The following is a 14,917-nucleotide window of genomic DNA, read 5'->3' as shown; positions in this document are numbered from 1 at the left end:
AAGAGAAGAATCCTTGGAAAAGACCCTGATGTTGGGAAAGATTGAGGGCACTAGGAGAAGGGGACGACAGAGGACAAGATGGTTGGACAGTGTTCTCGAAGCTACCAACATGAGTCTGACCAAACTGCGGGAAGCAATGGAAGACAGGAGTGCCTGGCGTGCTATGGTCCATGGGGTCACGAAGAGTCGGACACGACTAAACGACTAAACAACAACACTGTTGATGTATATCAGATGTATCGACTGCCGGGGGGGGGGGTTCACCTTTCTTTGTGTCTGGGTTGCTGGTGATTGGTATAATATGAAAAAATAAACAATTTAATAAAAAAATAAAAAAATGTTTTCTATGTTCACAATTGGTTTGTTAATAGGGATTATTCTCATGATGGAATGGTATTGTTGACCTGAGTTCTTGGTCTGACTCTTATTGGTGTGTATAACAACAAGAACTCCTATTTCCATTGGGGAATTCCCCCCCCATTGAGGAGGGGAGGGGCACTCAAAGGCCTTCCCAGGACGAGTGGGGTGGGTCCCCCAAGGGTCATCCAGACCAACCCTCCACCCGGAAGGAGTGACCCTTACGGAGTTCCCCTCCCCTTTGTAAGTGGAGGCCACCGAGAGGGTTTCCCCCTGCGCTACTCCCCTTCGGCACGGTAGTCACTGTTGGGGTGAAGAGATGAGAAACGGAAAAGAACGTCCAAAAAAGAAAGAAAATTAGAAGACATCCACCTGTTTTGGGTTTGTTTTGTTTTCCCCCTGGATGGTTTCTGTGGGTTGCTCCCCCCATAACCGGCCTGTCCTACCTGCAGGTTTTTCCGCCAGACGTTGACCGCCGCGAAGGCCAGCTGCATCTGCTTTCGACGGGCGTCCTTGTGCCTCTTGTAGGCGATCTCGATGAAGATCAAGAAAATGCCGGCCACGATCCCTCCGGCCACCAGCATGAAGACCCCTGGGAGGAAGATATTGAGAAGGAAACGGAAGGCGGGAGAATGGTCGGAGAACTGTGTTGGAAGGATGCAGCTGCAGTTTAGGGAAGCTTTTAATGTTTAATAGATTATTGTATTTTAATGTTCTGTTGGAAGCCACCCAGAGTGGCTGGGGAAACACAGCCAAATGGGCAGGGTATGAATAATAAATATATTATTTATTATGCTGGATGCTTGAGTGAAGACTTGGTTGGACTGGATGACCCCTAGGGGGTGGGGTGGCGTCCCTCGTGCACCTTCTTCTCTGATTCCGGAGGGAAGGGAGCTCCGGGGGGGGGGGAGGTGATGGGGAGGTCCAGGAACCTACCTGCCATGTTCTCAAAGGTGAGGGTGGCCGGGGCGTTGCTTCGCGAGTCGCACTCCTGGTACCTCACCCAAGTCTTGTCAAGTTCTTCCATGAAGCCGTTTTCATGGAGGCTGCGGGCGGGAGGAGAGAGCTGAAGCGGGGTTGTCCCGCCATCTTAAATAAAATATGGAGCGGGGGTGGGGTGGGCAGAAGGCCAGGGGAAACCCCGCCCTGCGACCCTGAAATCTGTTATGGGGGGACCCAAGGGAACCCCAGGAAAAGGCCACTCCCTGCTTCCTGGACATCTTCCTGTGCTCCAGGAGTGCCAATCAGGAACTTGGCCTAGAAGGCTCGTCAGCCATCTTGGACAGATCCGGTGGAGGTCAGGCCCAATGGGACTCCCTCTTTTATGTCTCTGGATTCGATTCCAATTTGGGGGGCGGTCGGAGAAATGTCGGAGGGGATGGTGGGTTTCCGGTTTGACCCCAGAACACCCCAATTTTGGGGGGAGGAGAAACGTCGGAGGGGCCGGCAACTTTCTGGTTTGAACCCCGGACGTCCTGTCCCCCCTGATTTCCGCCAGAGGGGGTGGCTGGAACTTTCTCCCATGAAAAGAGGCCCCTCAATGTTTCTCCTCCACGACCTTCCGGGATGGGACCAGGGATGCTCAGAGGGCCCGTTGTTCTTTCCCCAACCCTACTGCCTTCCCCCAGACTGCCAGCATCTCCCTGCCGGGAGGGGGTACCGACTTCAGAATGGCCAGCGAGACGTTCTGCTTCCAGGGGCTGTCCTTCCGCATCCCGATCCCAAATCCTGACCGGAAGAAGAGCTCTCCCGTGGTCACCAGGTCGCACTTCTGAGAAGCTTCGAATTCCAAGACTGCCGAGTCCCAGATGAAGGCATGGAGCTTGCTGGGAGGCGACACCAGCAGGAAGGGTCAACGGGAAAAGGGCTCTGGCGCTCCCAGCAAATTATAAAATCCTTCCCTCCCCCTCTTCCCACGTATCATTTCCCCATGATAAAGTGATCCCAAAAAGGAAAAGAACAGAAATCCCGGCAAAACCATTCCATAGAAATTTTCCCCAAACAATTTCTGAGAAATCCCAGCCAAATCATGTCTGATAAATCCCAGCCAAATTTCTTCAGAATTTCTGCAAAACCATTCCTTAGAAATCCTCACAAAACCATTTATCAGGAATTCCTGAAAAACCTTTTCTGAGAAATCCCAGCCAAATTTCTTGGAAATTCCCACCAAACCATTTCTTATAAATCCCAGCCAAATTTCTTAGAAATTCCTGGAAAAAGCATTCATTAGAAATTCCCGCCAAACCATTTCTGAGAAATTCCCGCAAAACCATTTTCTGCAAAACAATTTATTATAATTTCCTGCAAAAACAATTTCTTAGAAATCCCAGCCAAATTTCTTAGAATTCCCAGTCAAACAATTGATTATCAGTCCCAGCAAAATTTATTAGAAATCCCAGCAAAAAATTCTTAGAAATCCCAGCAACATTTCTTAGAAATCCCAGCCAAACAATTTCTTAGGAATCCCAGCCAAATTTCTTAGAATTCCCAGCCAAATTTCTTAGAATTCCCAGCCATATTTCTTAGACATCCAAGCTAAATTTCTTAGAAATCCCAGCCAAATGTCTTAGACATGCCAGCAAAAGTTCTTAGAATTCCCAGCCAAACAATTGATTATCAATCCCAGCTAAATTTCTTAGAAATCCCAGCAGAAAATTCTTAGAAATCCCAGCCAAACAATTTCTTAGGAATCCCAGCCAAATTTCTTAGAATTCCCAGTCAAATTTCTTAGACATCCAAGCCAAATATCTTAGAATTCCCAGCCAAATTTCTCAGAAATCCCAGCCAATTTCTTAGAAATCCCAGCCAAATCCCAGTGAAAATTCTTTGCCTTTGGGTTGGCTTCCAGCGAGTGGGTTGTTTGTTGGTCAACGATCATGGAAATTAATTGTCAAAAAAATATATTGTTAATTGGTCAAAATTCATGGAAATTAATTGGTCAAAAATAAAATAAAATATGAGCCCCACAGACGAAGGCCTCTTTCCCCAAACCCGCCTGCCCGGAATATTCGAAGGGTTCCTACTCACTTGTCCCGCACGGCCTGGATGGCCTCAGCCGCGCTTTCGTAGTTATGCTTCTCCATGTGCCGGTACATGGTGCTGAGCTCCACCTGGCGGCGGAAGTAGATGTCCACCGAGCTCTGCTTGACCGTGGCATAGATGAATTTGTCGGAGGGGTTGCGCAACTAGGAAAGGGGAGGTAGAAGGCTCCATCTGGTACGCAGGCTGAGACCCTACCTGCCTGCAGACTGTCTCACCAGAGTGGTGCATGCTCTGGTTATCTCCTGCTTGGACTATTGCAATGCACTCTATGTGGGACTACCTTTGAAGGTGACCCGGAAACTACAACTAATCCAGAGTGCGGCAGCTAGACTGGTGACTGGGAGCAGCCGCCGAGACTACGTAACACCAGTCTTGAAAGACCTACATTGGCTCCCAGTACGTTTCAAAGGGTTGGTGCTGACCTTGAAAGCCCTAAACGGCCTCGGCCCAGTATACCTGAAGGAGTGTCTCCACCCCCATTGTTCTGCCCGGACACTCAGGTCCAGCGCCGAGGGCCTTCTGGCGGTTCCCTCACTGTGAGAAGCAAAGCTCCGAGAACCAGGCAGAAGGCCTTCTCGGTAGTGGCGCCTGCCTTGTGGAACGCCCTCCCACCAGATGTCAAAGAGAAAAACAACTACCAGACTTTTAGAAGACATCTGAAGGCAGCCCTGTTAGGGAAGCTTTTAATGTTTGATAGGTTATTGTGTTTTAGTATTCTGTTAGAAGCCACCCAGAGTGGCTGGGGAAACCCAGCCAGATGGGCGGGGTATAAATAAATTGTTGTTGTTGTTGTTGTTGTTGTTGTTGTTATAATAATATTTTGGTGGGAGAAATGTCAGAAGGGGTGATAGGATGTCCATATTTTCATGGGAGAAATGTGGGAGGAGATGGCCTGACGTCCCTATTCTCTCCCCCCCCCAATAAATTTTTATTATTTTCTCCTTTTCTTTTCTTTAACATCATACAACAATCAACAATGATAAAACAAATAGCTCTGCCGAGCTTAGACTTCCCTCCCTCCCCTCAGCAGGCAATTTATTTAATTCCACTCGTACATTTTTCTACTTTAGCTAAAAATCAGTATTGTAGGATTTATTTCAGTGCCGCTAGTGTCTTCAAATTCTTATAATTATCCTTTACATACACTACAAATTTACTCCATTCTTTCTGGAATCTCGAATCATCCTGATCAGATTGGCCATCTCCATGTAATCCAGCATCTTCGTCTGCCACTCCGCAATCGAAGGTACCTCTTGGGATTTTCACTTTTGAGCTAACAATATTCTCGCAGCTATTGTGGCGTACATGAACAGTCTTTGGTCTACTCTTGCTATTTCATTACCCATCAGCCCCAGCAGAAAAAGCCTCAGGTTTTTTGGGAAATGTATACCTAAAAGCCCTTTTTAAGTCATTATGAATCAGCTCCCAATTTTTTTTCACCTTATCACAGCTCAACCCACATGTGATGAAAATCACTATCTAATACCTTACATTTCCAGCATGCCTAATCTTTCATTCTATACATTTTAGCTAATTTTACAGGTGTCAGATACCAACGGTACATCATCTTCATTACGTTCTCCTTCAATGCTGTACATGCCGTAAACTTTTAATTTTCATTCCATAATTTAATCCATGCATCAAACTCAATAATATGCCCAAGATCAATTGCCCATTTTATCATAACTTCTTTCATTTCCTCATCTTGAGTATACCAGTCTAATAACAAATTATACATTTTTGACAATAATTTATTTCTGCTTCCTAACAACTCGATTTGAAATTTTGACTTCTTCTCAAATCCTAAATTTCTGCTATCAGCATTAAAGGTAAAGGTAAAGGGACCCCTGACCGTTAGGTCCAGTTGCAGACGACTCTGGGGTTGCGGTGCTCATCTTGCTTTATTGGCCGAGAGAGCTGGCATACAGCTTCTGGGTCATGTGGCCAGCATGACTAAGCCGCTTCTGGCGAACCAGAGCAGCGCACGGAAATGCCGTTTACCTTCCTGCCGGAGTGGTACCTATTTATCTACTTGCACTTTGACGTGCTTTCAAACTGCTAGGTTGGCAGGAGCTGGGACTGATCAACGGGAGCTCACCCCATCGCAGGGATTCGAACATCCGACCTTCCAATCGGCAAGCCCTAGGCTCAGTGGTTTAGACCACAGCGCCACCGATGTCCCATATCAGCATTAAACAGATCATTTACTTGGTAATATTGTAACCATCCTGTGAACTGATCTTGTATCTGTTCATATGGCTTTAACTTAAACCCATGGACGTCCCTATTCTCATGGGAGAAATCTCAGAGGGTTGGTGTCCCCTTCCATGCTTAACCTGGGATCACTGATGCCCCTGATCCGTTCCTTGGGTCTGTCCAACACCAGGGATTTTCATGGGATAAATGTTGGAGGAGATGGTCGGATGTCCCTGTTCTCATGGGAGAAACCTCAGAGGGTTGGCCTTCCCCTTCCATGCTTACCCTGGGATCATTGATGCCTGTGATCCGTTCCTCGGGTCTGTCCAACACCAGGAAGGCTGCCAGGTTGGCAGTGTAAGATGCCACAATGATCATGGCAAATCCGGCCCACACCATCCCCAGGATCCGAGCAGAGAAGCTCCGGGGAGCGCCTGGAAGAGAAAGGGCAGGTCGGGAAGGTCCTCAAGTACCTGAAGGGCCGAAGCCGTGGGGAAAGAGACGTCACCCAAGCTCTCTAGTGCCACCCCTCCAGAAGACCATCAAACTGGGGGAGAACCCAGAGAGGAGGAAGCTGAGATGGGCGTCCCTATTCTCATGGGAGAAATCATGGAGGTCGGACAGGATGGTAGGACCTCCAATTTTTCATCAATGTCAAAGGGGGTGGTAGGACTTCCATATCAATGTCAAAGGGGATGGTAGGACCTCCCTATTTTCATCAATGTCAAAGGGGACGGTAGGACCTCCCAGAGACACCACCTTGCTGACAAAGGTCCGCCTAGTTCAAGCTATGGTTTTCCCAGTAGTGATGTATGGAAGTGAGAGCTGGACCATCCAGAAGGCTGGTCGCAGAAGAATGGATGCTTTTGAATTCTGGTGCTGAAGGAGACTCTTGAGAGTCCCATGGACTGCAAGAAGATCCAACCGATCCATTCTGAAGGAAATGAGCCCTGAGTGCTCACTGGAAGGACAGATCCTGAAGGTGAGGCTCCAAGACTTGGGCAGGGCCGGTGCTAGGGTTTTTTGCGCCCTAGGCGAGATCACCTTTTGGCGTCCCTCCATTAATAAATAATAATAATAATAATAATTAAAGATATAAAATAGAAAATAGAAAATAAAAAGTAGAAAAAAATAAAAAGTAGAAAAAAACAGCTGCGAGGCGTGGCGAGGTGGCCCCAGGCTCGCACTCCCCGCGTGCCTCCAGAGCTTCGCACGGGGAGCGTGAGCCTGGGGCCACCTCCACTGTGCCTGTCAGCTGTTGAGCAGCTTTAGGCTGCTCTCCGGAGGCACGCACACGCTTCGGGATAGTGGCCTGAAGCCGCTCAACAGTGACAGGTGCGGAGGAGGCAGCCCCAGGCTTGCGCCTGGGGCCGCCTCCACTGAACAGCAGAGAGCTTTCATGCACGCACACTTCTTCAGATACACTGAAACAGAAGTCCCCAGATGCTTATATATAGTGAGAGGGTGGGGGGGGGGTATTACTCAGAAGGGTGGTGGGAAGGGGTGATTGACTGACTGATAGCTGTTGACGACTGTTAACAACTGCAATTGGTCTTACAGGAAAAAGCAAGCGGTGAGATGGCTAAAGATAGCTTTATCGTGTATAATGAGATAAGAATCCAATGTCTTTATTCAGACCAGGATAGACCTGTGTTTGTGATCCTTGAGAAGTTGTGGAACTAAGGTTCCTTTGTACGCACTACAGTAGGAAGTCCCTATTTTCATCCAGGAGGTCCCTATTTTCACGGGAGAAATGTCCGAGAAGGTGAGATGGGGTCTCGACGGCCCAAGCCTTTGCTCTGCAGCCTCGATGGATGGACACAGCTGGATCGTTCCCATGAGAGAGACTCACCTTCTCCGATGCCAGAGTTGAGTAAGACTCCCCAGGAGAACCACATGGCGGATGACAGAGTCAGGGCGTCCTCTTCCTCTTCCTCGCTGTTGACTTTGAAGCGGCCGAAGGGGCTGGAAAAGAGAGCAAGCGGGGCGAGCGGTCAGCTGTCTGTCCCCATGGAAGATGCCCCATGGAAAAGAAGTTTCTGGACCTCACGGGTGTGAGGAACTCCAGAGGTCCGGGTAGGCAGAGGAGACAGGGGTTCAAGGATGCCTTGGTTTCCCTCGTGCTGTTCACAGGTGGAACAAGTTAGGCCAAGCCAGTGGAGAGAGGTCCCTTTGCATCATTGATGGGTACGTAATTTGGGTATGTCTTGAGGAACCTTCCGTTCCTTGTCCCTGCCCCCATTCGTAGGTGGGAGGAAGCAGAGCTGGATAACTTCTCATGGCTCCTCTGGTCTCCCCATCCTGCCTTGCAAAGAGGCTGGGCTGGATTACATTTGGGGTCCCTTCTTCCAACACCACCACCCTATGGATCTAGGTTGAGATGCCTACGTCGAAGAACGTTGGATTGAATGACACCCGCAGGCTCCTTTGCCACTCTATGGTGCGGTCGCTTGTGAATTCTCCCCATGTTCCCCACCGGGGAAGGGACAAAGAGGACAGATAAGAAGAAGAGGGGGAATGGGGAGGGGGAGGAGGAGAGGTGGAGGGGAGAGGGAGGAAGAGGGAGGAAGGAGGAGGAGGAGGTAGGAGGAGGGGGAGGAGGAGAAAGAGGGAGGAGGAGAAAGAGGGAGGAGGAGGAGACAACCAGGAAGACCAAGGGGGTAGCCGCAGTTACCTGAACCGGTCCAGGAGATACAGCATCACAGCCACCACGTGGACCGAGAGGCCCACCAGAAGCCACAGGGTGCTCTGGAATGGCTGCATGAACGAGTCCAAGGTGCTGCGGGGGATTTCCTGCAAGGGAGAACCGGAAACAGGCGTCAGTGGCCGGGGGGAGACCCTGGCGGGGGCAGCGTAGGGTTCCTCACAAAGCTTGAGGAGACTTCCTCAGGCGTTTAAAGGGTGGGCCATCATCAAATCCTCACATATGACCTTTTTGATGGGTGCTGATTGTATATTATATTACATGACATTATATTCGTGAGAAATTCCATTGGGATTTGGTAAAGGGAAGGAGATGGAAAACAGGAAGGGCTTGACCAAAGCAGAGTGTGGCCACCTTGGTGGACCAAGCCCTTGGGAGGGCAACGACGCCTAGTGGCCGTTTGCCCCGTTGACGTACCTTTTTCACCAGGATGGTGAGTCCCTGGTACTTGAAGGGCTTGGAGAACTCGATGTACTGGGCCCTCTCATTGTTGATGGTCAGAGGAGCCACAATCATATCGGCCTGTCCGCTCAAGAGTTCCCCCATCATCCCATTCCACTCCTTCTTGTTGCTGTTGTTCACCTGCGGCGAGACAGAGCTGGGGTGAGAAGGGCAAGGAGGTCTGTAATTTCATGGGAGAAATGTTGGAGATGATGGTAAAACATCCATATTTTCATGGGATGAATGTTGGAGATAATAACTGGGTCACCCCAGTGTGGGCGGAAAGCTGATGGGCAAAGCCAACCACTCTATGGAAAGTTTAGGTCCCCGTTCTCAACGGGACGGTGCCTGTCCATCCCCAGGGAAAGGGACGGACCCACGGAGGTCTACCGAGAAGTCGGAGGCTTACAGAGACCCACTCACCCGCTCCTGGGTGCCAAACTTCCCGTCACCCACCAGGTGGACCTCGTAGGTGAAGTTCATGGTCTTGGCCAGCTTGATGAGGAGGTCAATACAGAACCCATAGCAGCAGAGCATGACGCTGGGGCGACCTGCGTGGGCAGTAGAAAGCGGGGCCTTTCTAAGATAATCTTTATTGTCATTGTCTCCTTGCGGGAACGAGGAAATTACTCGGTTACCACATCCTCTCAGATAAAGCATTCCACATAATCCAAAATTACTACAAAACCCTAATTAAAACAGTGCAATATGATACAATATAACAAGTAAAATAAGATGACTCTTCAAAGTCCAGACTTTCCATTCAAGGCCAAGATCGCTCTAGAGAAGAAACTGTTCCTGAGATGCCTCTTTCTTGCCTGCATTGTTCTATATCTCCGTCCCGATGGCAGGAGCTCAAAGAAATGGTGACCAGGGTGCATTGGATCTCTTGATATGTCTAGTGCTTTTCTAAGGCACCTGGTGGTATAGATTTGTTCTAAGGTGAAGAGTGAGCAGCCAATAATGCTCTCTGCTGTTTTAATAATTCTGCACAGCCCTGCTCTATCCTGAGAAGTACAGTTTCTGTACCACACACATAAACCATATGTGAGCATGCTCTGTATGGCACAGTGATAGAAGGCAAGCAGCAACTTTTGTGGAAGATGTTTTTTCCTTAGAATTCTCAAAAGTACAGTCTCTGCTGCGCCTTCTTCACAAGCCCCCTTGTATTAACACTCCAAGACAGATCCTCCTGTAGCTCAGTGCCTAGAAATCTAAACATTGTTATGCTCTCCACACGGATTCCGTCAATCAAAACTGGCTGGATCTCGTTCTTCTGTCTCCTGAAGTCCACCACGAGCTCCTTTGTTTTCCTCGTATTTATGAGCAAGTTATTAACTCTGCACCACTCTGTAAGCCGCTCCACCTCATCTCTATAGTCCGTTTCACCCTCCTTATCAGAGATGAGCCCAATCACGGTTGTGCCGTCTGCAAATTTGAAAACCCTATTACTAGGGTGAGCAGCGACACAATCATACGTATAGAGAGTATAAAGGAGCGGACTAAGCACACATCCCTGTGGTGTTCCTATGTTAGTCCTAAGCATATTAGAGGTATAAGGGCCCAACCGAACCCTCTGGCAGCGATCTGACAGGAAGTCCAATACCCACCCACAGAGTGATAGTGGGAGCTCCAGATTTTCCAATTTAGTCATCAGACATCGCGGTAGAATAGTATTAAATGCTGACCTGAAATCTACAAAAAGCAGTCTGGCATAGCTCCCCGGCTGCTCCAGATGTGCAAGAATAGCATGGAGGGCAATCGCCATGGCATCCTCTGCTGATCTTTTCATTTTATAGGCAAATTGGAATGTGTCCAATCCCTCTGGCAGAGGGCGGAGAGGACCTTCTAAATCGCTCCATCAAGCAGATACCATTTTAGGACAAGGTTGATTGCTTCCTGATTTCTTCCCCCGTTGATCTGTTTCATTTCCAGCCTGCTAATCTGGATTCCTTCCTGATCATCTATGGAACGGAATCATCTGAAGGGAATCTGGGGTTCCTCTAGACCGGGCTCCCTCAACCTCGCCCCTCCAGCTGATTCCATTCCACGTATGATTTTTTTATTGTTATGATTTTTATTGGTTTTCCATCATACCCATACTTTACATACTTTATCTTTTCTACATTCTTATTTCCATATTTTCTATCATTGCTTACTTTACATATTTCACATTCTTGTTATCACATCCTCTCCTTACTCCATCACGGCTGACTTCCATTCTTCCTTTGACTGTCTTCTTACAAACAAATTTTCCTACGCACTGCTTTTCTGCTTTTCTGCTTTCCCTTTCTTGCCTAATCTTTTAATATTTATTAATATCTATTTTGAACCAAAAATCCTTGAAAATTATATTCACTGTTAATCTTCTATTGCCATTTTCCATCTAATCAACCAATAAACTGTACACATTTATAGAATACAATCGCTTTGTGAGATTTATTTCAAATCTACTGATATTCTCACTTTCAACATATCTTCTCTATATAGTCCATAAATTTCCTCCATTCCTTATCAAATTTTTCATCACCTTCTTGTCTAATTTTCCCTGTTAACTTGACTATTCCCCGCATATTCCATTATTTTTGGCTGCCACTCTTCTGCTGTTGGTATTTGTTGTTGTTTTCAGACTTGTGCTAGTAACAATCTTGCTCCTTTTAAGTTGTGTTACTGAAATAAATACACTTTTTGAGGGATCATGCAAGTTGTAGCCCCACAACAGGTTGAGGGAGCCTGGTTTAGACTCCCCAGGGTCTCATCTCAAGCATCCAGGAGAGAAAGCCCTCCCTGGAGAGCCTTCCAGGAAGGAGAGCTGGCTGCCGCCCAATGGAGACAGCGTCTGACCTGACGGCCCGGCCCTGGGTTTGAGACTTACCTGGCATGGTCACGTTGGGCCCCGTGCAGAGGACTTGCTGGACCAAGCCGCCGGTGCTGTTGGTGAGGGCTTTGCACTTGCCATCGGCGAGGGTCTGCTTCACGTAGACGAAGGGCTCTTGGTGGATGGTGACGATCTGTGGAGGGAGGGAGACACTCCCCAAAGTCAGAAGGTGGGACATGGTCCCCCTCCAAGCCAGGCTGGCTTACCGATCCCTCTGCTACCTTCTCCTGGAACGGGAGAGTTGGACGCCGGGATCTCAACAGGGAATTCAGGAATGGTTGAGCTGGAAGGGCTCCAGGGTCATCTAGACCAATCCCCCCGCCCCACGATGCAACCATCTCCACTAAAGCACCCGGGAACGATGGCCATCCAACCTCTGCTTGGAAACCTCCAAGGAAGGAGAGCCTGCTCGCTTGCACCCTGCGGCCGAAGGCAATTTTCTTCTTGACATTGGCCCAGGCTCTCCTTTCTTGGAGGTTGAGTCCTAACCCTCTGGTGTGGGAGAAAACACACTTGTTCCCTCTTCCAGGCGAAAGCGCTTGAGATGTTTGAGGATGGCTCTCATAGCTCCTCTTCCTCAGACTAAGTATTCCTATCTCCTTCGACCATTCACCCTCCATCATCTTGAGATGTTTGAAGGTGGCCCTAACATCTCTTTTCAGTCTCCTCTGTTCTGGGCTAAAGAGAGCCATCTCCTTCAACCATTCCTCCTAAGGCTCGCCTTGTAGACCCTCAAACATCTTGAGATGTTTGAAGGTGGCCCTAGCATCTCCTCTCAGTCTCCTCTGTTCTGGGCTAAAGAGAACCATCTCCTTCAAGGCTCGGCTTCTAGACCCCCCCATCATCTTGAGATGTTTGAAGATGGCCATCTTCTTCAAACGTTCCTTCTAAGGCTTGCCTCCTAGACTCTCAACCACCCTGAGACGTTTGAAGGTGGCTCTCCCATCTCCTTGGTCTCCCCTCCTCCAGCTCCTTCAACCATTCCTTGCCAGGCTGAGGTTCATGAGAGAGGAAGGCAGAACAGAGACGATACCTTGAGCTTCGTAGACATCTCGTAGCCCTGTGGCGTCTCGGTTTCTCCTCCAGGCCAGATGATCTTGCGGTCATTGGGCAGGAACTGCGGAGGTGAGGAGAGAACCGTTGAGACCGGACCTTCTCCGCCAGCCTTTTTGGTTAAATGGCCATAGAGTCGGAAGGGACCCCCAAAGGTCAGAAAGGCAGGTCTCTACCCCCCCCCCCGGAAGACTTACGTGGCTGCCGTTGTAGACGCCGACCTGGACCAACTTGTTGTTTTGAAGGTTCATGACGCTGTAGTTGGCGTACTTGCGGTCTCCGTCTTCGTTGAACTCCACCCGGCCTGTCACGCCATCGGCATACTTCGTCTGCATCAGCACCCTGGGGAGAAGGCGGATGGATCGGGAGGCGGAGCGCTGGAAAGGTCTCCCATGAAATTACAGGTATCCTACCACCCCCTTCTCACGTTCCTCCCATGTAATTACGGGTGTTCTACCAACCCTTCTGACGTTCCTCCCACGAAATTACGGACATTCTACCACCCCTTCTGACCTTCCTCCCACGAAATTACAGACGTTCTACCACCCCTTCTGACCTTCGTCCCATGAAATTACAGATGTTTTACCACCCCTTCTGACCTTCATCCCATGAAATTACGGATGTTTTACCACCCCTTCTGACCTTTCTACCATGAGATTACAGGTGTCCTACCACCCCCTTGTACGTTCTTCTGTCTTGTCAAGATTCAACCTCAATCTGTTAGCCGCCATCCATCCTCCAACCGCCTCCAGACACACATCTAAGTTTGAGTGCCAAACTTACATTCACAAAATGTCCAGTGCTTAGCCCAGCTTTTAAGGAGCAGAATATTGAGATGACAGATGATGGATGATGGGTAATGGATGATGAGTCCAAGCTGCAGAGACCCAGGTATGAGAGAAGGAGAGACTTGAGAGAACTCGCAGGAGGAGTGCTCGCCTTTGGGCAAGACAGGGTAGTGAGTCGTTGGGGGATCTGGACCGGCTGTTGTCCCGTCAGAGATAAAAGGCAGTCAGACCCCACCCCAGGTTATGGGAGAAATGTTTCTGTTTGCTGGATCCTGCCTGTGTTCCTGATCCTGACCTTGCCTGGTTTCCTGCCCTGCACCCTGCTTCGGCTACATCGGACTGACTCTAGTCAAAGTCAAAATTCTTTATTGCATTAGCAATTAGCCATAGCAGAATCCCGACCGACATCAACAAGTAATGCCGAATACAAACAATAAAATGATAAATTACATAAATAGCACTGAGCTACAAGCATAACATAACAAAATAAAACATGAATAACAATAACACATATAGGGCTAGTATTTAAAACTCCTAAGGCCGATTATAGAATTACTGGTAGATACCAAGCAGCTAAGAACAGGGATGGGTTTTAATTAATACGTTCTAGAAATGAATAAGTGTGTTAATTGTCCTGTTCTAGATAACAGTCCCTATCAAGGAATCCCTAAGTTTCAATGCCTGCAGAATTAAAAACAGCCAATCCACGTGTTATTTGAGGATTTGCATCTACTAATAAGAATTTCAAGCAGTCATTTTTAGATATAATGGAGGGCGGGATCAAGGAAAGAAGCTTAGATCTTATTGAATCGTATAAGGGGCACTGAAATAAGAAATGTATAAGGTCCTCTGTCTCTTTCATATTGCAGGAACAGAGGCACTGATCAATAGGGATTTTAAGGCATAGGTTGGCAACGTCCGCCCCATGGGCTGGATATGCCCCACGAAGGCCATTTATCCGGCCCACGGACTGCCTGTGAACCGAGTCGCCCGCTCGGCGAGTCCCTCGCCCGCTGTGCTAAACCGGCACAGCGTGGCTCGGGGACTCGCCGAGCGTCACCAAAAATGGTACCTGTGCTAACGCTGGAAATTGCGTCTGCACAGCCGCGGACATGTGCAGAAGCCATTTCCGGTGCTGTGCTGCCCATGTCCGGGGTGCCGGAAATGGCTTCTGCACATGTCTGGCCCACGGACGATAGTCCGTTTGAATCCTTCGGCCAATGGCCGGGAAACATTGCCAACACCCTTCCATCAGATGTCAAAGAGAAAACAGCTACCAGATTTTTTTAAGACATCTGAAGGCAGCCCTGTTCAGGGAGGCTTTTAATGTTTTATAAATTACTGTATTTTATTTTTCTGTTGGAAGCCACCTAGAGTGGCTGGGGAAACCTAGCCAGATGGGCGGGGTATAAATAAGAAATTATTATTATTATTATTATTATTATTATTATTATTATT

General features: G+C 48.5%; 1 protein-coding gene across 1 annotated transcript in view; it reads right to left on the bottom strand.

Moving 5' to 3' along the window:
- The window catches only part of GRIN1 (glutamate ionotropic receptor NMDA type subunit 1), a 56,200-nt gene that overhangs the window by 20,721 nt on the left and 20,562 nt on the right, over positions 1–14,917 (bottom strand). The window contains exons 8-19 of the mRNA XM_035118241.2: positions 12,869–13,013; positions 12,652–12,735; positions 11,616–11,751; positions 9,164–9,291; positions 8,717–8,881; positions 8,270–8,388; positions 7,448–7,560; positions 5,881–6,029; positions 3,385–3,542; positions 2,022–2,183; positions 1,294–1,403; positions 804–949 (exon numbers count right to left, since the gene is read on the bottom strand). Of these exons, the coding sequence (XP_034974132.2) occupies positions 804–949; positions 1,294–1,403; positions 2,022–2,183; positions 3,385–3,542; positions 5,881–6,029; positions 7,448–7,560; positions 8,270–8,388; positions 8,717–8,881; positions 9,164–9,291; positions 11,616–11,751; positions 12,652–12,735; positions 12,869–13,013 (1,615 nt within the window). The remainder of the gene's footprint in view (positions 1–803; positions 950–1,293; positions 1,404–2,021; positions 2,184–3,384; positions 3,543–5,880; positions 6,030–7,447; positions 7,561–8,269; positions 8,389–8,716; positions 8,882–9,163; positions 9,292–11,615; positions 11,752–12,651; positions 12,736–12,868; positions 13,014–14,917) is intronic.

This window comes from Zootoca vivipara, chromosome 6, assembly GCF_963506605.1.
Source record: "Zootoca vivipara chromosome 6, rZooViv1.1, whole genome shotgun sequence".
NCBI lineage: Eukaryota > Metazoa > Chordata > Lepidosauria > Squamata > Lacertidae > Zootoca > Zootoca vivipara.
Note: the sequence above shows the minus strand (reverse complement) of the source record. Positions and strands in the feature narration are given on the sequence as shown.